Source organism: Urocitellus parryii, chromosome 10 (assembly GCF_045843805.1).
Source record: "Urocitellus parryii isolate mUroPar1 chromosome 10, mUroPar1.hap1, whole genome shotgun sequence".
In the NCBI taxonomy this organism is placed as follows: domain Eukaryota; kingdom Metazoa; phylum Chordata; class Mammalia; order Rodentia; family Sciuridae; genus Urocitellus; species Urocitellus parryii.
In genome coordinates this window covers 108894035-108918935 of record NC_135540.1, presented here as the reverse complement: position 1 = coordinate 108918935, position 24901 = coordinate 108894035, and the positions used below count along the sequence as shown (strand labels likewise).

The 24901-nt window shown below is 36.5% G+C and overlaps 1 protein-coding gene across 1 annotated transcript; it reads left to right on the top strand.

Moving 5' to 3' along the window:
• The first annotated feature begins 224 nt into the window (after positions 1-224).
• On the top strand, positions 225-3766 carry LOC144257215 (coiled-coil domain-containing protein 117). Its single transcript, XM_077803215.1, has one exon. The coding sequence runs from the start codon at positions 347-349 to the stop codon at positions 1181-1183; it is 837 nt and encodes a 278-aa protein (XP_077659341.1). The 5' UTR covers positions 225-346; the 3' UTR covers positions 1184-3766.
• The last annotated feature ends 21135 nt before the right edge of the window (positions 3767-24901 follow it).

The window sequence follows — 24901 nt, the reverse complement described above, 5'->3', positions numbered from 1 at the left end:
TCATTGACAAATAGTGAAATATCGATAGTTTGAACTCTTCTTTTTCTATTCATATCCCTTTAATTTCCTTATTAATATAATTGCTTTAGCTAGAGTTTACAGGACTATGTTGAATACAAGTGGTGAAAGAATGCATCCTTATGCTGTTCCAGTTTTTAGAGAAAATGCTTCAAATTTTTCTCCATTTAGAATGATGTTGGGGGGGTGGAGGGTTCTAGAAGGCGTGACGTGGGGTCGAAGCGGGCTTGGAGGCGGGCGCCTCTCGGCAGTCGCAGTGGCGGCAGCTGCCGGGCCTGGGGACGCGGGTGGCCGGGGCCGCGGTCGCAGCTTCCTCGACTCTCCGGCCATGGCAGCGCTTGGCCGGCCCTTCAGCGGCCTCCCCTTGAGCGGCAGCTCGGACTTCCTGCAGCCGCCGCCGGCCTTCCCCGGCCGGGCCTTCGCGCCGGGAGCCGACGACTCGGAGCTGGCCCCCCGGCCGGGACTCCGCGCCGTCCCGAGCTGCCCCGGCGGGAGCGCGGCGCGCGGACGTGTTTCCGTTCACTGTAAAAAGAAACACAAGCGAGAGGCGGAGGATGATGAGTGTCCAGTAAGAAAGAAACGACTTACTGAAGCAGAACTTTGTGCTGGTCCAAATAATTGGATTCTCTGTACGCATCAGGATGTAGAGGGTCATGGAGTAAATCCATGCACTAGTGGTGGCCTTTCGGTACCTGGAATGTTGGATGCTGTTTTTGAAGAAATGGATCAGACATCTGGAGAACCACAATGTGAAGTTGCCCGAAGGAGGCTTCAGGAGATTGAGGACAGAATAATTGACGAAGATGAAGAAGTCGAAGCTGACAGAAATGTTAACCATCTCCCCAGTCTTGTCCTTTCTGACACCATGAAAACAGGTTTGAAGAGAGAATTTGATGAAGTCTTTACAAAGAAGATGATTGAGTCTATGAGCCGTCCTTCCATGGAGCTTGTGCTCTGGAAACCTCTCCCTGAACTCCTTTCTGATAAGCCAAAGCCATCATCTAATGCTAAGAACTACACGGGAGAGAGCCAAACTAAACATGCATCTGCTGGCACTGCCTTCCCGCAGAGGACTGAACTGTTCTTGGAACCTCGGCAAACAGGGATGCCTCTTTACACTAGTTTGGAAACAGCTGCTAGCACAGAAGAAGAGATGGAACTCTAGAAACCAGTTTCTACACTACAGTTGTCAAATTTAGAAGGCTCCTGTGTTTAGTGATGAGCCTACTTGCTTAGTATAGGGACTTGAAAGTTTTATGAAACGGGTGTAATAATATCTCCACCTGTGACTTGGGGTGGGACTCTCATTTTGGGTAGCCATTTATTGACTTCAACTTTTTGCCAAGGAAGCTTGTCTTAAGGGAAAAGTACCTAGCAGGCTTATTAAAGGAGTGTTAGTCTCCTCAAAGGCAAGTATAGAAGCTGTATGTATGTGTAAGGGTGACTGAAGTCATCTGTCACTTTGTAAGCCATTCATAAACTTGGAGAACATTCTTGAGTAGAAAAAGATGAGAAAGAGGGAGTCACAGCATAGTCTGTGGATTTGAGCTATTTACAGCGGGGACTATATGTGATTGGGAGCAGGAGGAAAGAAAGCATTAGCTTAAGCCTCTTCCTAAAAAATTTAACAGAGGCTATGAAATGTGTGTATTAGTTGTCAATTCAACATAGCTGTGTTGATTATATAGCCAGCATGTGACTGGCTATAAATAGCATGTGGCTCTCTGTGCCTCAGGTAAATGCAATGAAAATACAAAGAAAAGGTTTTTTCTTTCTAATGTTGCTCCTTGGTCTCCCTTGCAGAGTTGATAAACCAGGTTGTTCCGCAGTGTTTACAGCTTAATTAACTTTGATAGTTAAAAAGATTGTGAGCTAACCCATCTGTAAACTGCCTATGGGAGAAGCAAGCATCCTTTAATTAATCCTGAGGAAGTGCAGTGTCAGCTGAACCCAGCATTGATAACCTCTATAGTTTAAAAAAAAAAGGCAAGATAGTATTAAGAAGTTGAGTTGTTAAATGTTAATTTCAAAAACAGTGAATGATTAATTGAGAATATATGGGCAGGTGACATTGAGATTTACTGAAATAGCCAATTTGTCTGGTGCTTAAATTATTGTGCAGTAAGCCTACAAGTTAATAGAGGATAGCTTCCTGCTAGCAGGAAATCTTTATCTTCTTGAGTACCTAAACCAGGCTCAAGATGTCCTTTGGGAATAGCCAGGATTAAAGTTCTTAATTTCTCAGGAAGAGCTCTTATTTGTGGCAAGGACTCCATGCAAGGTAAAATGACAATTTCTTCATTGCTACAGAACACTCACTAGGCGTTATTAAATGAGTGTAATACTGGCCCTTTTATCACCCAACAGGAGACCACCCCAGTTCTTATTTTTTTGGTTTCTTCTCCCTTTGTAAGAAAGAGATACCTTTTGTAGAAAAAAATTGGTTTATGCCAAGTAGAGGTGAATTTATAGAAACCAGCTTCCAGGCATTTTTAAAACCCATGCTGAAATCCCTCCCCTTGTTACAGATGGTGTAGAAGTTACAAGTCTGTTAGACTGTTTCTTCTCTTGCCTGTTGTTTCTGCTTTCTCTATTTCTGTCTGGATAGTCAGGAAAAGATTTAATGTTTAATATTTAAACAAAGTATTTAATGTCTACACAGTAAAATTATTCAAACTTCAAACCAGTATTGAAACCAGTTGGAAACCAGCTAATAGTTTCTTAATCTCAAACTTAGAGATGAATGTAAACTGTATTCTGTTGAAATGTGCAAGTGTTTGATTCATGCAGTTTGAAAAACTCCTGCCTTGAGGTCATTGTTTAATGGGACCAACTTGTAAAGTTTATAGCCTTAAAGAAATCTCTGTGCTAAACGTTTGTTTTAGTACAACTCAAAAGCATGAAGGGACTTCCTAGGGTTTGGAGTTAGTCCCAGTGTAGGGTGGAAAGGCAGATGGCAGCTTTCCAAAGACAGATCCAAAACACACCAAGATTATCTTCTGTGGGAATTGTCGAAAGGCCTCTGATCGGGGTCTGCACCATGAGAAGGGAGGCTCTAATACAACGGTAACATGGGGGACAATTGAGATTCTGTTAATTAAAATCCAAGCATTTGTTTCTGAGTCAAGTTATCTGACAAAATTATTTCTGCAGGAAAATGGATGTTTTTGCTCATTTTTGGACTTTTATATTCTTGCGTATGTTTGTACAAAAATTTTCTTCATCATCCTTGTGGTGCTTATTCATCTGAGCCATCTCCACCGCCCCAGTACATTTTATTTTTCTTTTGTAGCATAAAGCTTTTGCTTTTGTCTTCAGGTTTCTCTTGGGAATTAACAGATCTTTTCGTTTTGTACAGTTTTTGCGGCATGGATCAAACATTGGCTTACGATGCTAATGTGTGAAGAGAAAAAAAAATAATCTAAAGCAGGTGAGCTTTAATGAACAAATGTATATTTTCCTCTGAGTTTGAATAGGATGTGTGCGTGTATGCGTGTGTTTTTTTTTTTTTTTTAATTTGAAGAAAGTCCAGTTCTCACAAATATTAATCAGTTTTTTTTCAGTGCTACTCATTCTAGAACCAGGTACAATGTAAAATTTAGAAAAATTAAGAAGGTAGGGGTTAGAACCATGAGAAAAATTTACCAGCAGGTTCATTTGTTCTTTTGGATCTGGAACTTGGTTTTGTTTTTGGTGCAGTACTAGAAAAGTTCTGGAAGATGCTGTCATTTTTACTTTAAAATGAGAATCTGGTGTTTCTGTATTTTATCATTTTCAATAAAACTTCTTAAGTGTTTTGGAAAAAAAAAAAAAAAAAAAAAAAAAAAAAAAAAAAAAAATAGAATGATGTTGGTTTTGGGCTTAACATACATAGCTTTTACAATGTTGGCATATGTTCCTATCATTCCTAGTTTTCCAAGTGTTTTGAACATGAAAGGGTGTTACAATTTGTCAAATGCTTTTTCTGCATCTATTGAGATGATCATATGATTCTTATCTTAAGTCTATTGATGTGATAAATTACATTTATTGATTCTGTATGTTGAACCAGCCTTGCATCCCTGGAAGGAACCAACTTGTTCATGGTTCACTATCTTTACAATATATTTTTATATGCAATTGGCCAGAATTTTACTGAGAAGTTTTGCATCTATGTTAACCGGGATATTGGCCTGAAGTTTTCTTTCCTCGATGTGATTGTATGGTTTTGGTATCAGGGTGATACAAGCCCCACAGAATAAGTTCGGAATGGTTCCCTCATTTCCTATTTCATGGAATACTTTGAGGAGCATTGGTGTTAGTTCTTCATTGAAGGTCTTGAGAACTCAGCTGAGAATCAATATAGTCCTGGGCTTTTCTTTTGGTTGGTAGGCTTTTGATGGCATCTTTTATTTCATTGCTTGAAATTAATCTTTTTCTTTCAGAGCTTGGTATATGTTGTTCCACAATTTCCTGGCTTTGAGCATCTGGGTTGAAAAATCTGCTGAGATACAACTTGGTCTTCCCTCATATGAAGGTCTTTCACCTCTTTGGTTGATTCCAAGTATTTTATTTTATTTTTGAAGCTATTATAAATGGGGTAGTTTTCCTCGCTTCCCTTTCTGAGGATTTATATGATAAAAATTACAGAACTTTAAAAAAGAAGTCAAGAAAGACCTTAGAATATGAAAAGATCTACCTTTATCTTGGATAGGCAGAATTAATATTATCAAAATGACCATACTACCAAAATCACTATACAGATTTAATGCAATTCTGATCAAAATCGCAGTGACATTCCTCATAGAAATAGAAAAAGCAGCCATGAAATTCATCTGGAAGAATAAAAGACCTAGAATAGCTAAAGCAATCCTTAGCAGGAATAGTTAAGCAGGTAGCATCACTATACCAGACCTTAAACTATACTATAGAGCAATAATAACAAAAACAGCATGGTATTGGCACCAAAACAGACTGATAGACCAATGGAACAGATAGAGGACACAGAGACTAACCCACAAAATTACAATTATCTTATATTAGACAAAGGTGCCAAAAACCTACATTGGAGAAAAGATAGCCTCTTCAACAAATGGTGCTGGGAAAACTAGAAATCTATATGCAACAAAATGAAATTAAACCCCTATCTCTTCAGCATGCACAAAACTCAACTCAAAATGGACCAAGGACCTAGGAATAAAACCAGAGACCCTGTGTCTAATAGAAGTAAGCCCTAATCTTTATCATGTGGGATTAGGCCCCAACTTCCTTAATAAGACTCCTTTGGTGCAAGAATTAATATCAAGAATCAATAAATGAGATGGACTCACACTAAAATCTTCTTCTCAGCAATCTGTGAGGTGAATAGAGAGCCTACATCGTGGGAGCAAATCTTTAGCCCTCACACATTAGAGAACTAATCTCTAGGGTATATAAAGAGCTCAAAGAGCTAAACACCAAAAAATAAAAATAAAAAATAATAATCAATAAATGGGCCAACAAGGACCTAAACAGACATTTCTCAGAAGATGATACAATCAATCAACAAATATATGAAAAAATGTTCATCATTGCCAGCATTTAGAGAAATACAAATCAAAACTACTCTAAAATTTCATCTCACTCCACTCAGAATGGCAGCTATTATGAAGATAAACAACAATAAGTGTTGGCAAGGATGTGGGCAAAAAGGTTCACTGCTGGTGGGACTGCAAATTGGTGTAGCCAATATGGAAAGCAGTACAGAGATTTCTTAGAAAATTGGGAATGGAACCACCATTTCACCCAGCTATCCCTCTCCTCGGTCTATACACAAAGGACTTAAATGAAAACAGCATACTACAGGGACACAGCCACATCAATCTTTATAGCTAAACTGTGGAGCCAACCTAGATGTCCTTCAATAGATGAATGGCTTAAAAAATGTGGCATATATACACAATGGAATATTACTCATTAATAAAAGAGAATAAAATCCTGCATTTGCAGGTAAATGGATGGAGTTAGAGAAGATAATGCTAAGTGAAGTTAGTCAATCCCAAAAAACCAAATGCTGAATGTTTTCTCCAATAAAAGAAGGCTGATTCATAGTGGGGTAGGGAGAGGGAACTAAGGAAGGAATAGACAAACTCTAGATAGGGCAGAGGAGTGGAAGGGGAAGGGAAGGGGAATAGGGTTACAAATCATGATGGAATGTGATGGATATTATTATCCAAAGTACAGGTATGAAGACATGAATTGGTGTGAATATACTTTGTATGCAATCAGAGATATGAAAAATTGTGCTCTATATGTGTAATAAGAATTGTAACACATTCTGCTGTCACATATAAATAAAAAATAATTAAAAATAAATAGAGTTTAAAAAGAAAAAATAAAATTAAAATAAGAAAAATCAAAATGTAATAATAGAAGAATATACAACAACAGTATAATATACTATTTAGACATCCCAGTCCTCAATAGCCAGATTTACAAAAAGTACTTGGTTTCATATATGGTATGGATGTGATAGTGAGGAAAAGAAAGAAAAGAAAAAAATTCTTGAAGGAAAATTGAACTATTATTTCTGTCGGAGTACAATAGTTTCTCTGCTTTCCTTCTCATCTGATATGTGGGGTTGTCTGGAGTTTGCTGGTATCTCCACCCTCGGAAAGGTGAGGGTTACTAGGATGGGAAGGTTATTCTTGAGACAGAACTCCTAGAGGAAGGGTATAGCAATTGCTAGTCTCCATTGCAAGACTGCACCCCAGGCATTTCTTTTGGGGTTCATTCATATGATATAGGAACCTGATCTTAGCCCCTTATATTGCTTGCATATGCAACAATTCCTGGTCTCTAATTTATTCTCCAAACTCTCTCTCTCCTGCTCCCAACCTTTAAACTTCCCAATAAGGCACCTCTCTCTGGAGGTCTTGAGGGCTGAGTGCTGGGACCTGTGCACCTGTTGTAAAAATCTGTACTGTACTGGGCAGATCAGGACTAGGCATTGAAAGCTAGGGCTGGCTACAGAGCTGCAAGTGCTGGGATGGGTTGGTGGCTAGGAAGGGGATGGGAGACTGGGATTTGGGAGCTGGAGGGCTCTGTTGATTGCCAAACTGGATGGCCCAGGTGATCAGTGGATGCCAGATTAGGGAGGGAATCAGGGACCAGTCTTGTGTTGGGTCCCAACAAGTGCTGGCTCAAGTTGGCCCCAGAAACATGGTGGATGCCTTTCTGGTTGGCTAGGCAAGCTGAGAGCAAGATGTCCTCACACCTCTTCCAATCTACTCTCCTGCCTCTGTGGCAAGATTGTGGTTATCTGCACACCTAGCAGAGAGACCTCAGGTGTTACCAAGCTTGCAGGCACCTTGATGATGGTCTTCCAGGTCCTGGCTGGTGTCCCCAGATGGAATGGCCACATCTCTATGTGGTGGTGGCAGTGGTGATAGCAAACCCACAGGCACCTTCATGGTGGGCTTCCAGGCCCGGGCTGGTGTCCCAAGATGGAGGCTGCAACAACTGGAGTTGGTGATGGTGGTAACAGAGGTAACCCAAGATGACACCAGAGGTGTTCCAAGATGGAAGTGACTACTTTCAGAAATGGGGCAGCAAGGGTGGGCTGTCCATTAATGGTGGGTGGCCATGTTCACAGATGTAGTGCTGTGGTGGGTAGAGCTGTGGCAGGTGGCACTATGGCACGTGGTTATCTCCAGGCCCTTTCCAGTGTCCCAAGGTGGAGGTTCCTCATGTCAAGGTGGCTATGGTGGCAGCTGCAGTGTTCCAAGATGAAGGCAGTCACACTGGAAGATGAGGCAGCAACAGCAGGCAGCTCAGTGATGGTAGGTGGCCACATTGGTAGACAGTAGGTCTGCACTGCAATGGTAGGTCTGGCACTTCTTTATCATTTTGACATTAGAAAAGGCTACCTAAACAACAGCTAGCTATGCTAACTAACAGCTTAGTTCATATTTCCAATCACATAGCTACTGAAAGGTGGGCAGCACAGATAATGCATAAAATAAATATATTGAGAATGCAAAAGTAGTAGCTACTATAATCCATTCCTTGACTGCCTAGCATTAATATATTGGCATATTATTAATCTTCCTACCTTGATCATAGGAGTAAACTAAGCCAACCAGATTCTCTCCTTCAGGAAATTGTAGTATTGTACTCTTGGTTAAATAACAAACACAACAATATATATATACCCACTCTCCAGAAACTGCAATTAGTTAGAGCTGAGTCATCTGATGACACTATACCCATTGTAGACATGAGCAGAGATTTCCTGATCCTTGCCCTTCCCTGGGTTTGGTTTTAATACCTTTTATGGATCCTTTCTTACATTCTTAGCCTAGTTATTTTTTCAGTATAAAATAATTATAAATGACAACCTGATAATTCTAAACAATAAACATAATTCTAAATGATACCCCAGTATAAGTTGGGTATATCAAAGATCAGGGAACATATAGGTGATGATCCAAGTATTTCTTCTTCCACTGTGAGTAAGAGAGATGATTTGAGCAGAATATTGAACCAATGTTTACAACATTCAGTAAACCCATGAGATCTAGAACAAACTTAATCAGAAGGAAAACAAAAGCAAAAATAAGTAGTTTTGAGAATACATATTGTTCACTTGTATAAAATTAAAAAACCCATTATAGTTGTCCTGTAACCAGGAAGATGGTTCATCTCTTAAAAAATATTATTACATACATTGACCCTCTTGCTTATTAAAGATTTCTAAAAATTAGATCATCAAGATAGAAATAGCCAACTCAATTCTGGTGAGGGGAAATCCATACCACAAAACACATTTATCACTTCCATACTACCTCTATTTTGTAAATAAGCCTTCTGAATAAACTTTGGGTTGACTAAGAATAACATGACCTGAACTGTAGATGTAGTTATTTATTTGTTTACTCGTAGCTTTCTTTGAAGTAACAGTGTTACTAATGAAAATTCACACATGCTGGGCTTATTCCATGAGGCCAATTACAATTCTGTTTGGGAATGATATAAACAAATTATTTAAGCAAATTAATTCAAATTATTTTAAACCAAAAAAGAAAGAAAGAAACATACTGATTCGAATACCTGGCAAGATTGGGGATGAGATCTATATTAGATATCAAGCAATAGAATATTATCAGGATTCTGAACTGTCACCTTTGCTTCACTCTGGGGTTTCTATTAAAGATGGGGGCCTGTCTTTGGCAGAGCACATGAGACAACATCATGAATTTTTTTTCTTCTTCCGTTTCCCAGTATATGTCTTCATTTTACCAAAGTTTCAGACTCCCTTTTCTTGGATTATGTGCCCATATCCTTCATATCCTGACCTCAGTTTTGTTTCAGTCCTGTTGTACAACTCAATTACTTTTAAGAATAGCAGTCCTATCAGAACTTCATGGAGCGGAATAGGTAGAAAGAACTAAGAGGAGGGGATTGGTATTATAAAAAATATATTAATTAGATAAAAAGTTCTACATCACAATAAAACACTATTTTGTAAATTAGGCTTTTATATTACAGACCGAAGAGACTTAGAAGAGAAACTTTGTGAAGCATTTGAATGATCTATTTCCAGACTACTCAAAATGACGTGAAGTAAAAAATCTGAACCCCAACATCCACGGAAGGTTCAGTTCTGTGGCAGTTGTAATTTTCATGTCTCACCAACAAGGATTGTGTTATGGTTTAGATATTAGGTGTCCCACAAAACCGCATATGTGAGACAAAGCAAAAGAAGTTTAGAGATAAAATGATTGGGTTGTAAGAGGTTTAACCTAATCAGTGCATTAATCTGCTTGAAAGGAATAATTTGGTGGTAATTGTAGGCAGATAGGGTATGGTGGAGGAGGAGGGTCCCTAAAGGGGCGTGCATTTAGGGTTAATAGTTTGTGCTTGTTGAGTAGAGCTCTCTCTTTATACTTCCTGCTGTCATGTCCTAAGATTTCCTCTGTCATACACTTCCACCACAATGCTCTGTCTCATCTCAGGCCCCAAGGAATGAAGTTAGCCATCTATATGGACTGAGACTTCTGAAACCATGAGCCACCTAATAAACTTTTCTTCCTCTAATTGTTCTTGTCAGGTTATATCAATGAAAAAGCTGACTAAAACATGTTCATTACATAGTTTTATCCTTAAAACCATCTAGATTTGTTGCTTATACACAGTACTGTGTTTCTATAACATTATTGATCATCAGTTATTAGCTTCTTGACCTGATAGGGCTTTTATTATGTTTTGCTTCATTCTGTTATTTTCTTTTTGATTCATTACTTTTTAGCTAAATATGTTCATCAAAGGGAAAAATTAAATGGTCATGTGTGTAAGACACAGGGAAAAAAATTGCATGTAACTGAAAAGAAAAAGTTTTCCAATAAACTTTTAAAATCTGTTTCATTACTCCAAAGTTTAAATACATTTAAATAGCATTAAAATTTGTCAGGTAAGGCACAAGTTTTATATTATCACTTTATGTCCCACTGGTTGTGTAGTTGTTATTTTGTAAATTCCCAAATCAGTAGAGCTCCCCTCTCACGAATATTAAATGAGTGGATTATACCCTATTGAGAAAGTTATGCCATCACTGGTGTGGAATCAATTGCAAAAAGTACAGATGTAACACAATACTATTTTCATTAAAAATATCTCCCCTAGTTGGAAAATGAACATGAAGGAATTCTGTAAAATCCAAATGTTAGTGTGAAAATTCCCCAATTGTCACCTTTTAAAAAAAATCAGACTTCTCCCTATCATTCCCAGGCTTAAAGCATTTTGCTCTCATCCAATAACCTTATTCTAACCAAATTAAAAGCAATGTAATGCTAAGATATTAATAAAAGAGAAAGGAAAAAAAGAGAGTTAAGGTGGGGGGGGTAAGGGGTATGGGGGGACAACCACATGGATAGAGTAGAAGAGGAGCTTGTTACTACATAGTCATCCTGCTCAGTATTAAAAATAACTGTCCATTTAATCCTCCTTTCAGGAAAAAAGAGGGAACATAAACAGAAAAAAATTCCTTGCAACTATCTTCATACTTATTTCTCAGGATTGGTAAACATAACAGAAACCATGTATGCAAAACGCCCACCAATTCAAATGACACACAATTAATGTACAATAGATGGAAGCTATTAGTAGTTCTTTAAGAAATTCAAGTTAGTTCTTTTTTTTTTTTTTATTTTGGTCTTATTTTCCTGGTTCAAGTAAAACACACATTCCTTTGGGAGAAAAAGTAAATCTGGGGCTGGGATTGTGGCTCAGTGATAGAGTGCTTGCATGTATGAGGCACTGGGCTCGATTCTAAGCACAGCATGTAAACAAATAAAATAAAGGTCCATTGACAACTAAAAAATATTTACAGAAAAAAAGTAAATCTGAAAACTCTTGATTCCTACCAACTGCCCTACTTAGTTATTATCACTGGTAAAACTCTGGAAAAGGATCTTTCCATTCACAATCTTTGTAACTTGTTTTTGCACTTAAAGTATATCATGAGCATCTTCTCATGTTAACTAAAATCAATTTAATGCCAATGTTTCTATGTAGTACAGACTTACATATAATATATTATTTGATCACTTTCCCCTTAATTATCACTTTTGTTCCCTTCTTTAAATATCCAATAAGAGATGCTGTAATAGGTACAAATTCGGGTAAATATTAGTGTTTGCTTATTTTTGCTTTGGGGAAATAGATCCTCTACATGTAATTGGTACTTAAAATTATGACATATAAAATAGTTTTTATTTTTAAGATCTGTCTTCTGCCTTAGACTGCAAATAAATTTTTGAAAGATCCAGATATTTCTTCTCCTTTCCCTTTTCTCTATTTTACTGAAATAATCTTGTTTTGTAATTCTTACTCTCAGGGCTAAGGGTTTGGTAGAAAGTGAAAGCATCCTAAAGAATCCTGCTTTCTATAAAAAACCTAAAACCACTATAGAGATTATGTTAGACATCCTGGGTAGCAGCACCACAAGAAAGGGATGTCTGGCTGGAGAAAAATGCTTGTGGGTGCGTTCAGTTAAATAAAACATAGTTGCTTTGAGGCAGGTATCTAGAGAGAATATGGTAGAAGCATAGCACATTTAAGAAGTTTGAATGCTAGCAAGTAACCCACATATCACATCTTCTTATTCTGTATTTTGCCTTTTTTCTTTTCTGGGGTTTTAGTCTAACCTGGTTTTAGTGGCTTCTACTTATGTAGTTCCCGATCATTCATTTCATCCTGCCACTTGAAGTGTGTCTTCTCTGTTACTCAATTTCTCTAGGATAGTTTGAGAGAGTTCCTGGACTTCAAGGGTCTGCTGTGGAAAAGGTGAAGATGCCAAATTTGTGTTATTTATAACTATATTTCTAGTTCCTAAAGGAATGTCTGGAACATGGCAGTCATTCAGTATTGATTAAATTGAATTTGAAAATAAAAATAAAGTACATACTAAAAAAATATTGGGAACATATTACTTCTTACTTGGGGGATACTGAAGAGAAATTATTAAATAGAAAACATTTGAGATAGAAGTCCTCAGGGGTAGTATCTGGCAGAATCATGATACACATGATATACAAAGACCTGGGCTACTGTTCAGCAGAACTTAAGAAGCCAAATAGGGAGACTAAAGACAAATAATGAGCATCACAAACTGATTTGGCTGTACTTACCTTATGCATTGCCATTTTCCTTGCACAGTTTCAGTCTATACTATAGTTCATGACTTCTGCTTACCCATTTCCTGACTATATAATGCCATGCCATTTGAAGTGTGTCTTTTTCTTCCTTACTCAATTTCTCTTGGATGATTGCAGTCTCCCTGTGTATGGCCCATGATCCCCACCTCTTCCTCTTAAGGCTAGCTCACTTATAGCTTTGGAATTCAGAGTACAGAGCTTTCAACAAATCAAGCTGGGTACATGGACTTACTGTTTTTGATTTGTTATTGTTGTTTTGGTACTGGTGATTGTACCCCAGGGACATGTAAACACTGAGCCACATCCCCAGCCCCACCCCCCCTTTTTTTTAAGAGTCGGGGTCTCAATTAGATGCTTAGGGTCTCCTCAAGTTGCTGAGGCTGGCTTTGAAGTTGCCATCCTCTTGTCTTAGCCTCCTGAGCCACTAACTAGGATTACAGGTGTGCATCACCATGTATGGCCACATACTTAAAAAGAATTGTTTTCAGATTGAAAAAACAGGATGGGCAAAGTCCAGGGGAAAAAGGCAAAAGGAAAAGTTATAGGATGTCATATAGAAAAAGTATCAGGAAGGAAAGAAGCCCCATATTCCACAATATAATATGTTCAATATCACCCATCCCTTATGTTCAGTCTCATTATATTAAAAATCAATATAAATAAAACCAAATGTTAGATATTGTATAATACCTTAAAATCTACATTCAAAAAAACAATATTATTTCTGAGAGATGAAAAGATCATATAAAAAGTGATGAATAGAAAACACGACTATATTTTGATGCAAACTAGAAAACTGCGTTTTTTTTTTTTTTTAAGAAAGGATGATAGAAAAATTTTGAGGGGGTGATCACCATTTCTAAAAAGCACCATGCTAGCTGAAGTTTCCCAAAATATCTGCTTTTTCTTTTTTTTTTGGTTTTAGGCTGTAATTCACCCCCAATGTGCTCTACATTAGTATTTGGTTTCCAAACTTCTCAAACTTGGGCAAATTTTTTACAGAAAAGCAAAATTAAATTGAAGTTTAGTTAGGAAATCTATACAGGATTCCATTTCACGGTAGGTGAATCCAATCAACACTCAAAAATTAAGAAGTTGATTAGCTAATGTATGTTTTATCAAGGCCATATACTTCTCTTTTTCTTCAGTTGCTTCTCCTTTGGCTACTAAATTATTTCAATTTCTAGCAGATAAGAACCAAATACAGAAATGTTCACAATAAAAAAGTAGATAAAGCTATGAAATCATACAATATAACAGATCAATATTGTATATCTTCAAATTGTCAGATCAGTGCTAAGTCAAAAATAATCATCATAAAAAATCCACACAAAAATATATTTGAAATATTTTCTGTAAACACTGAAATTGTTTATTAAATAAAAATATTTTTGAGTTATTAATTTCATTGACCTACAACTGCTACCATGGAAATCCTAAAATATATGGTGGACATATTATTGTTGATAGCATTAACTGTGTCCTGGACCGCTGGAGAAAAACATATAAGGTAAAACAAAATTAATGTTTCAACTGATTCAAAGGGAAGAAGAATGAATTGTCATCCAAATGAACAAGTAGAACTTCATTCCCAAGTCTTCCAATTTAAACATTAAACTGAGCAAAGGAAGACTAACAGTTTGTTCAGTGATTTATTCCCACCCCTCTGTATATCCTAAATTGTTTTCTGTAAACTGGTCAGAGTATTCTCTTTAGGGAATTATTTTAATAAATCCAATTAAAGTATATTCTATTAGCATTCTAAAAATTTAATTTCGCAAAAGTTTCTAACGTGACACTTATCAGAATTTTTTTTATTTATATATGACAGTGGAATGCATTACAATTCTTATTGCGCAAATAGAGCAAAATTTCTCATACTCTGGTTATACATATAATCTATTCACACCAATTTGTGTCTTCATACTTGTACTTTGGATAATAATGATCATCACATTCCACCATCATTAATGACCCCATGCCCCCACTCTTCCCCTTCAACCCTTCTGCCCTATCTAGAGTTCCTCTATTCCTCCCATGCTCCCTCTCCCTATCCCACTATGAATCAGCCTCCTTATATCAAAGAAAACAAGAAAGCACTTATCATTTGGTTTTATGGGATCGGTTAACTTTGCTTAGCATAATATTCTCCAACTCCATCTATCTACCTGCAAATGCCATGATTTTATTCTCTTTTATTGCTGAGTAATATTCCATTGTGTATATATGCCACAATTTTTTTAGCCATTCATCTATTGAAGGGCATCTAGGTTGGCTACACGGTTTAGCTACTGTGAATTGTGCTGCTATAAACATTGATGTGGCTGTATCCCTATAGTATGCTGTTTTTAAGTCCTTTGTGTATAGACCAAGGAGAGGGATAGCTGGGTCAAATGGTGGTTCCATTCCCAATTTTCCAAGAAATCTCCAAACTGCTTTCCATATTGGCTGCACCAATTTTCAGTTCCACCAGCAGTGTAAGAGTATACCTTTTCCCCCATGTCCTCGCCAACACTTATTGTTGTTTGTATGCATAATAGCTGCCATTCTAATTTTAAAGAGAACATGACGAAACTGAAACCTTCTTTGGAAGTGCCACTTAGTATCTAAAGGAAATAAAGATTATAATACATTTTCCATTGAAAAATATTTTTATACATTTGTTTTTAAAAAGGCAGTAAAAATATGTTGGATTTCACATTAACACATCTTAAAATCAAATGGACTTTGTTTGAAAAGATTTCTCTATTTTTTATAATGTCATCTAAGTACATCATTATTACATGATATCCGATTAGACTCAATATGGAAATTTGTAACAGGAATAAACAATTTATCAATCTTAGATGTGTTTCTTGCTAACTTACTCAACAAATCTTTATTAAACTCTAGCTCAAGGCTGGTTCTGTAGCTAACTCATAGTTTATATCCTAAATTCATTTGGTTCTATCTCATTTGGACACAGGGAAGCTAAATAGCTCCTGAAGAGCCATACTTCTTAGGCTTGTATTGATAATATAACATGAGGCATTCTGAATGGTGCATTTTGATCAATAAGTTTGGTCACTTCATTTTCAAAACTTAAACGTATTTACACAGGTAATATATTATTTATTACTACTGGACTTATCTTAATTGTTGCTCTCTTTTTTTTTCTATCACTACAACTACTCCATTTCAGGATCATGCCAACTCAGATAAGATAATCAGAGTCACTCCATATTGTATTCCTTGTCTTTGTTATGCTGTTTTCCAACTCATTCAAATTATTTTCAACACATACCAGTTCTAGTTACTCATATTCTCCTGGCACTTCCAAGCTCAGCTTTTTACTAGTGGTGAAGCAAATTTGTCCAAAGAAAGCACTGTATTACATCTCACTGGGATCTGATGATCTTCATTCTGTTGAATGAACTCTGGGCACAAGCCTTCCCATCACTTTGGAACTGTGTACTAACTCCCTAATTTTGATAAACATTTGATTTCTGTTCCTTACTCTCACTTTTTAAAAATTTTTCTCTACTTCCCCAATAACACTGAAATTCCATTGGGAAATTCAGTACATTTCATGAAAATACTTCATTTCAGCTTCAATTAATGTCTGAAACCCTAATATTTTGTACCACTCATATTTTTAAGTAGAAATAACACCAGGAAAGATATATGGTATTTTATAATTCTAATATACACAATATTATTTTGAACAAGAAGACTGATCTTTAATAGATATTAAGGTGAATGCTGATAGACCTTGATAATCAAGTGGCCTTGATTTCTACCTGTCTATATAATGTCACATTAGACCCACTGTCTGGCAACTAACTTGGATGCTTCCTTTGGATGGCTTTACAGTAACTTAGCTGAGACTAAGTGCTCTCTTCCTTCTAAACTCAACTCCTTCAGGAATCACATTTCAAGATCCCAAATTACTGGGCAGTACATTTTCTAACCCTCAATTGGACCTAAGTACAAATTGTCCATTTCTTTCCAAACAAGTCTACTATCACACTGCTCTATTAAAAGAGAATGATATCTACAAGAGACTAATTTTTTTTAAAAAAAGAAATATAAGTAACAGAAGGATCACTATGGTAGAAGGAAGGGAAATGGGGAAAGGGAGAAGAGAGATAAAGGGAAAGTACTGGTGATTGAATTAGAACAAATTATATTCCATGCTTTTATAATTATGTCAAAATGAAATCTATTGTTATGTATAACTAAAAAGAACCAATAAAAGTAATAAAAAAGAGAAGAACTAATGTTAAAAGTTTTTCTCCTGAAACCCAAACCCATATACCACTTAGCAGCATCCTCATCCAAACCTTCCTTCCCACAGGATACTGAAAGAATAATGGACATGTATCTACTGATCCTCTTGCCTGGGAGTTCCATTCTGTACCCAGTAATGCTTATTGATGTTTACCCAAGTTTGTACTACACACTATAAGATAAAATTTTCTTCCTGGTTTCTTTTTGATTCTGATTTTTAATATGTACCCTTGAAATAAGATAACATAGTTCAAATGGGCAGAGAGCCAAAAAGTATTCATAGTATTTCAGTTATTTAAATGGCCATCTGCATATCAGATGTTGAGAAATAAAATTAACTGAAATTCAGAGGCTTTCAATCTCAGGGGAAATTTCAGGAGTGCAGTAGTGTGGGACATGTTGAGCTGTCTCTTCTAAGGTAAAAGATAAGTTGCTACATCTGGCCCCTTCTGTAACAAAGAAGCACAATTCCTAGTGGGATTCTTTCAGTTTTGTAGGTAACATATTGTTCATTTGAATGTGTTACTCTAGCTCATTTACCAAGTGGCTCAAAAAGCTACAATTTTTGAGTAAGGCCCAGAATAAGAGCTCTACAACAGGTTCAGACTGCTGTATAAGCTACTGTTCCACTTGCACCACATCATCTAGCAGGCACTGGTGCTTGAAGTTCAACTGATAGACAGGAATGCTGTTTATAGTCTCTGATAGGCCCAAATAGGTGATCATAATATAGGTCTTTCAGATTTTGAAGCAAGGCCTAATGATGATCCACAGGTTAAGGTCACTTTAAGAAACTGCTGTTGATCTGCTACTGGGATGTAGTAAAGACTAAAGGCTTAATCATGGGTTACTGAGTTCCCATGTAACCTAAACTGCCCCTTAATGAACTAGGTGTTATCTGTCCTAAGTAGCCATAAAGTTGGTGTGCACAGTAAGACTCCATCATCAAATATAAGTACTGTATATGTGATTTGTTCTGAGAAGGTCCTGAAGGCACAAGCAAGTTACATGAAGAAGTGTCCCAAAGGCCCATGATCCCAGTCCCCCTACACACACACACACACACATTCCCGCTATACTTCCTTCTCTCTCCTGGCCTGCACCTATAGCCTCATGGGGGATTCTCTATAATCAGCTTGGCACAGGAAGAGATAATTCAGGCCTGCTAGTATATCTGCTTTAAGGGGTAACATTTACTCATAGTGCCTTGGTTTCCTATTCATCTTTTTTTGTACCAGGCTGTAATGGTCAATTTGAATTTTCAATGTGATTGGATTAAGAAATACCAAGAATTAAGAGGATTAGGGGTGTGTAAATGAGGTTGTATCTAGGAATAATTGACATGTGGGACAGCCAACTGAAATGGAGATGCACCGACCAATAGGATGATGGTGTGGATGGACTAAAAGCTGGAAGAACAAAGGAGCAGAGGCAGATGCAAGCTGGATTCTTCTTGAATGGGTACTTGATTGCTGCTGTGTGATCATCTAAGGATATCAGATTCTCGCTTCTTCAGTCTTCCAAAGCTGACTCTTGACTGTTTCTCCAGACGGTTTAGGTCTCAGATTAGGGTAGCACCATTGATCCCTCTTGTTCCTGGGCTTCAGCCTCCTGGACTATGCTGCTACTGGTTCTCCCAGATCTCCAGCCTGCAGACAAACACTGTGGACTATCCAGCTTCTGACATAAGACCATCTAGTAAGTATGCCTTCTATAATTATATCTCCTGTTGATTCTATTCCTCTAGAGAACCCAAATACATAGGGATTGAACTCAGGTGTACTTAATCACTGAGTCACAACCTAAACCCTTTTTTTATATATTTTTAAATTTAGAGACAGGTCTCACTGAGTTGCTTAGTGCCTCAATAAGTTGCTGAGGCTGGCTTTGAACTCAAGATCTTCTTGCGTCAGCCTTCATAGCCCCTGGGATTATAGGCTTCCAACTCTGCAGAAGTATTGGGAAACTGACCAAGAGACCCAGGAACTAATACAAACTCTGCCTTAAAAAGCTGTGACTGTCTTCAAATCTCAGAGAAGATTTGTTCATAGGAAGAAAAGTGAACTCTGGATACAATGTTAATAGAATAAAGACACTCCTCCATTAATAGATGACAATCAGTGTAGTGGCACTGCTATAATGAGAGTTCAGACTAAGGTGGTTTCCATTGTTGTGATCCAATACTTAGGAAGGAAGTGGAGTCCCAGTAGCCCACCAAAACTGTAATTTTAGTTGCATGCACCAGGGGCAGATCTACCAGTTTAAAGTAGACATACAACACTAAACAAGGAAATCATGTTAACTATGTCTGAAACATCCTGGCAAGTTTCTTTCAAAACAGCCAAGGACTTGCTTATTTGGCTCATATCTATGGTTTCTTTCATGAAATGTGTAATGACTGTTAATTTAATAGAAAGGTTCGTGTTGAGGAAACCATGCGTAACAGAAAATTTTGTAGCTTTTGGTTAAGTTTGACCTTTTTAGGCATACAGTTCTAATTAAAAGTCTTATTATCATGCCTCAGCAACACTGCTTTAATTTCATATGTTATTTAAATAACAAAGAATGAATGACAAGACCATGCTGCAATCTACTGAGGAAATTTGCTACTTTGAGTAGTTATCCAAAGGGTAGTCACAAGATTTTCTGATTACAGCAAAAGCTGAAAACTAGGCTGTCACATTTGTAAAGTGTCTCATGCTTGGGTTATTTTTTAACAGAAGTTCTGAGAAAGGAAATTAGAGGGATGTAGGACTCACTTAAATTATCCCCACAACTAACTGTAGTAAAGCTACTGGGACTTTAAGGATTGATGAAGTGAAAAACTTAAGTGCTATTAAACTATGAAGGGATTATTCTGGAGAATTCTTATAACACTTAAAAATGAGCTAAATGGTATCTACCTTCTATTCCAATAGGTACAGGCAGATAATCATGAATGATCTATCAAAAAGGAGATTCCACAAACTTCCTTACCTACCAATATCTGTGGCAAACTGTCGCAACCCCTCGCCGGCAAGGGAAAAAACGACACAGGATTCTTCCTTCAGCAGTTTACTCATAATGAAAAGACAGGAACAAGAGAAGAAAGCGTGCGCGCTGAGCGGTCGGTCTGCCCTAGCTTAAGTACCCAGCCTTGCCAATGAACCAGCACCACGTAGAAGAGTCTAATAGGTGCAGCGCAGCGGAAGCAGGCCAGAGCCCAGCCCACAGCCCAACAAGGAGTTGGTTAACAACTCTAACCGCTGAGTCATCAGAAGCAGGAAGCAAGCGCCATTTTCAGGGTGCGGTCGCCGGCTCCCAACAGCAAAACACATTTTATTATATTCTTAGAGAACTTAAATACACTGTTTTGCTCTTAAAATGAGGAAATTGACAAAAGTCACATTAAAGGTTCATTTCAGTCCCATGATCCTATGAATTCTGGTGTTTTAAAAATCTTGGAAAACCCTGAAGTCAGTTCTCTGATATTTGGTGCTTCATTCTCTATTCCTTAATATTCCCCTAGAAGAAAAGCACAAATTATGCTACAGACCTACTGGAAAAGAAGTCATGCTACCCTCTAGAACAAGACTATGGTATAAAATATTTTGTCTATTCTTACATTTTAAAAAGTATTCTTTATTCATTATTAAGATGCTGACTTCTATTAGTGCTCCCTGCCTAGCTTACATGTTCTAAGTCAGCATTCTTTCCACTTCCTTACCAAATATTTCATTAGTCAATATTTTTTGTATTCTTATGTGTCTTGAGACAATGTTCCTTAAAAAGTTTCAGACCATATGTTTTAGTTAGCTTTTGCTTCACTGTGATCAAATTTCCCAAGAACAACAGGAAAAGTTTATTTGGGGCTCACAGTTCAGAGGTCTCAGTCCAGAAGGAAGACTCCATTGCTCTGGGCCCAAAATGAGGCAGTATGTTCATGGTGGAATGACCCAGTGTGTAATAAAGTTGCTCAGCTCCTGACAGGCTCAAGAAGGGGGAAGAGGCACCACAGGGAAGACACATGCTTCTAGGGCATATACCCAGTGATTTATCTCCTCCAGCCATGCCCAACCTGCTTATAGTTACCACTCAGTCCTTCAAAGGAGGATGGACTAATCAGGTTACAGCTCTCATATTCTAATCATTTTACCTCTGAATATTCCTGAATTAATAGGAACTTAAACTTTTGGGCAAGACCTCATATCTAAACTATAACACCATCCAATCATATTTCTGCATTTTCTCTTCAAAAACATTCAACATTTATCAATATTGCCTATGTCTTTATTTGGCAGATCACTTTTTCCCATGTTTACAGTGCTTTCATATCATAATTGTGCTTATTTATTGGGCAAAATTTCACCTAATATATGTTACTGCTTTTTCTTCCTTTCAAGAGTTAAAGTTTTCCATAAAGAAATCAAATACTAAATATAGCTTATGTCCTCATTTTGAGTCTTAAAAATCAGAATGAAACTTTATGCTGCTATCTTCTGTACTAAATATTGTCTTTATGCTATCTTTCAAGTCTCTGTTAAGAAAATATCACTAGTATACTCCATACAAGAAGAATCACTATGCTACATAGTAAATAAATATATGTGATAAACATACCACACAAGCTACTTATGTGTGAGAAACTATTTAAGTTTCAGGGATTTTTTACATCAATTATTTTATCGGCATTTTACTACTACTACAAGGTATACATATCAATAATTCTTATTCCTTATTTACAAGTGGGAAAACCAAAGATAACATTAGAAAAGGCAAGATAATGTGGTAATAAACAATTATAGGGTCTAAAGCCAGAGTTTTTAAAATGTCAAGTCTTTTGTTATTTTGTTTTTTTTCTTTTTGTTCTGTTTGTTTCTACTTTTAGTTTCACAAAATTTCCCATTCCCTTCCACAGTTCGTGGAGTTTTAACAAGTTTGTGAATTTTCATAGACCAATATGATCTCAGATATACCGTTACTCTTTTCTGCTTCTACTAGATGTTGCTTTTAAAATTTAATAAAATGAAAGAAAAACCCTTAGGCATCTTCAAGTAATCTCTAAATACTTAAAGAGTTTGGAATATACAAACTCTTTGCTAGAAGATATCTTAAAAATTCTAATTTGACCACCTGAAGTCCAGGTATTTTCTTCTTCCTTCATCTTAATTCCTGGCAGAACAAGAGCTCAACAGTATTTTTGTTGCTTCTTTGCCCTTCTCTGGTGCTCTCCAAGTTTTCTGCCCAAAAAGTAATTTATTCATTGTTTTTATCTTTTGTGGAGGGAAGAGAATGAGCTTTTTGTCTGCCATCTTGCTGATATCCTTTTGTTTGTTTTGTTAAATAAATGGGAACCTTGGATATATAGCTTACTCATTTCCAGTATTGAAATCTGTATAATTTTTATAATAAACATTTATACTATTGGGGGTAGGCTAATAACCATAGCAAAAATACTCTAAAATATAGTATGAGTAAAATACATCAGAAATTTATTTGTCTTTTAGAAGTATAAGGCAAGTGAACGGTGGGAATGACCTTCCCAGTACAAGGTGCAGTCTTCAGGTTCCCAAAAAGAATAGTATGTGCTTATCAATGAGCAGTTTTGTTTCATGTTCAGGCATATAAGGGCAGTGCACCACTTTTGCTCACTTTCCATTTCCTGGTACTCAGTTACATAACTATGACAATTTGACAGGAAAGCCTGACAAATGTCTACCCAAGATGAAAACAAGAATTTTGGTAGGCAACAACTGGTCTTTACAATAACATAGCTAAATCTGAATTTTGAGGTCAATTTGTAATACCTCTTTTTAGTCATGAGACAAACTTAAATAAAAAAAACACTTATTTTCCAAATTCTTGAATTTTCATTGGATACCAAACTTGTAGCAATTGCAGATTCCAGAATTAGATTTCCATTTTGCTTTCCCTACTCACAGGAGTAGTTGCTTTATATAATCTGCAACTTTACTATCTGAATAATTAATCCATGCCACTATGCAAAAAGTAATCAATAATGTAGCTCTTTGAGAGCATCCTTTTTAGATGTAATCATCTTCCCAGTGTAAACTATAGATTCATACTGAATTGGTTCTATTTAGAATGCATGATACAGTCATATTTATTATTATGGCCTGCAATGTGATAACAACTACTTGTTAATAATTTTAATATACCCATTCCCATTTTTATATTTCTATGAGGATCTGCCTTCCCCATGCATCTTCTTAGTGCTAACCAGAATAAAACTCTAGAATTTAACCTTATAAATTACAGGATACTCTGCTAGTAAAATAAATCTCAACAAGTTAAGAAAGAATATGTTCTTCTTTCCCTGACAGATGCAGAAATGCAGATTCAATTTTGCTCATGTGGTGCATTAAGAACTTATAAAACAGTATCAATCTTACTTTATTGTTCAGGATGAGGGAAATGTATAATCCTTTTATTTTCTATTATTAAACCTGTCCTTGGAAGTGTTATTTGAACAAAGGCTTCTTATGACATCAAGGTGACAGAGAACACTGCAATGCACCATGAAAGTAAGCTTTGACCTCTAAAATGACTATAAAACAAGTTAAGTGTTTTAGCATATACAACTTTGTTTCCCCAGTAATAATATTTAAATTTTCTTTTGAAAAAGTACTAAATAAATACTTCTAAGATTTGCCAAATAACAAAAAGATCACTTAAACTTTCTTATTCTCTCTCATGGATAGGCATAAAGTGAGACTCATGATGGTTAGATTGTTTTATACAAATAAAAGTCTACGAATATATCTCATTGAAAATATATGAGATAGAGGAATGGCTCTGTTTGTATCCTCCACTAATATTAGCCACAGTCTACCCACTAAACAATAAAATAAACATAAAAATGTATACTGAGTACACAACAATCCATCCTACATTTATAATATTCTGTAAATTTGTTATAATTCTGAATGCCTATAAAACAAATTGCAGCTTTGTATTAAATGCCTTTAACAACAGAGTCAAGCCTCAACTCATATTCTTCCTTTACACTTCATGCATAATTTCATAATTGTAATACATGTTTCATAAATTCTGAACTCCATTTCTTTGGCTGTTCTCTCTACCTACAATGCAGTTTCTTAATTCTTCTGTGTTTTCTGTACTATAATGGATACTAAAATGCCAATACCTTTCAAATACCACCCTTTTTAAAACCAAAACTGAAGTATTCCTTTTCTTCTCTGAATCTTCATAGTACTTTAGGAGAAACTCTTAAAAAGGACCTATTGTACATTATAATTTTAATAGTTATGCTACCATATCATACTTATCTTGAAATCATGGTTCATGCATGCATCTTTTTAAATCCTCTTTAATTTCTAGCAACATATCTTTCCCAAAATAAGAACTCCATAAAATGCTAAAAAATATTATTTAATTTCAAAATATTACCTGTTTTGCATCAGGATGGTTTGCCAAAGGCAGAAAGATATCATATTGTAAATAAAGGGATTATAGTCTCATAGGAGTCACCTGAAGCAAAATATTACACATACCACTGATTGGTTTTCAGGTAGGCTTTATGGAGACTAGAACTAGACCTATGTAAGAGACATTGAGGCAGTTAAGTGGTGCTGCATTGTTACAGTTTATTAACTGAGATCTTTAAAGGCCTTGAAGACTATTTGAGAGAAAGTCTCAGAAGTTTTTCACAGTGGGGGTACAATCAGGATTTTGTTTCATTTTATCTATTAGAGTTAGTATAAGAGAGAATGAGTGATTTATTCTTAGCTCAACATTTATAGTTGGCTGCTCCTGCTAGAGCAGGAAATTTAAGAAAAAGAAAATTGTGCAGAGACATAACTGAGAAGAAGCAAATGAACTGTAAGCCTCTAATATGTGGATGCAGAGCTTAATTGATGACATTACTGTTCCTTTCTACTGTCTATCTCATTTTACCTATGTATGGATAGACAATGAAA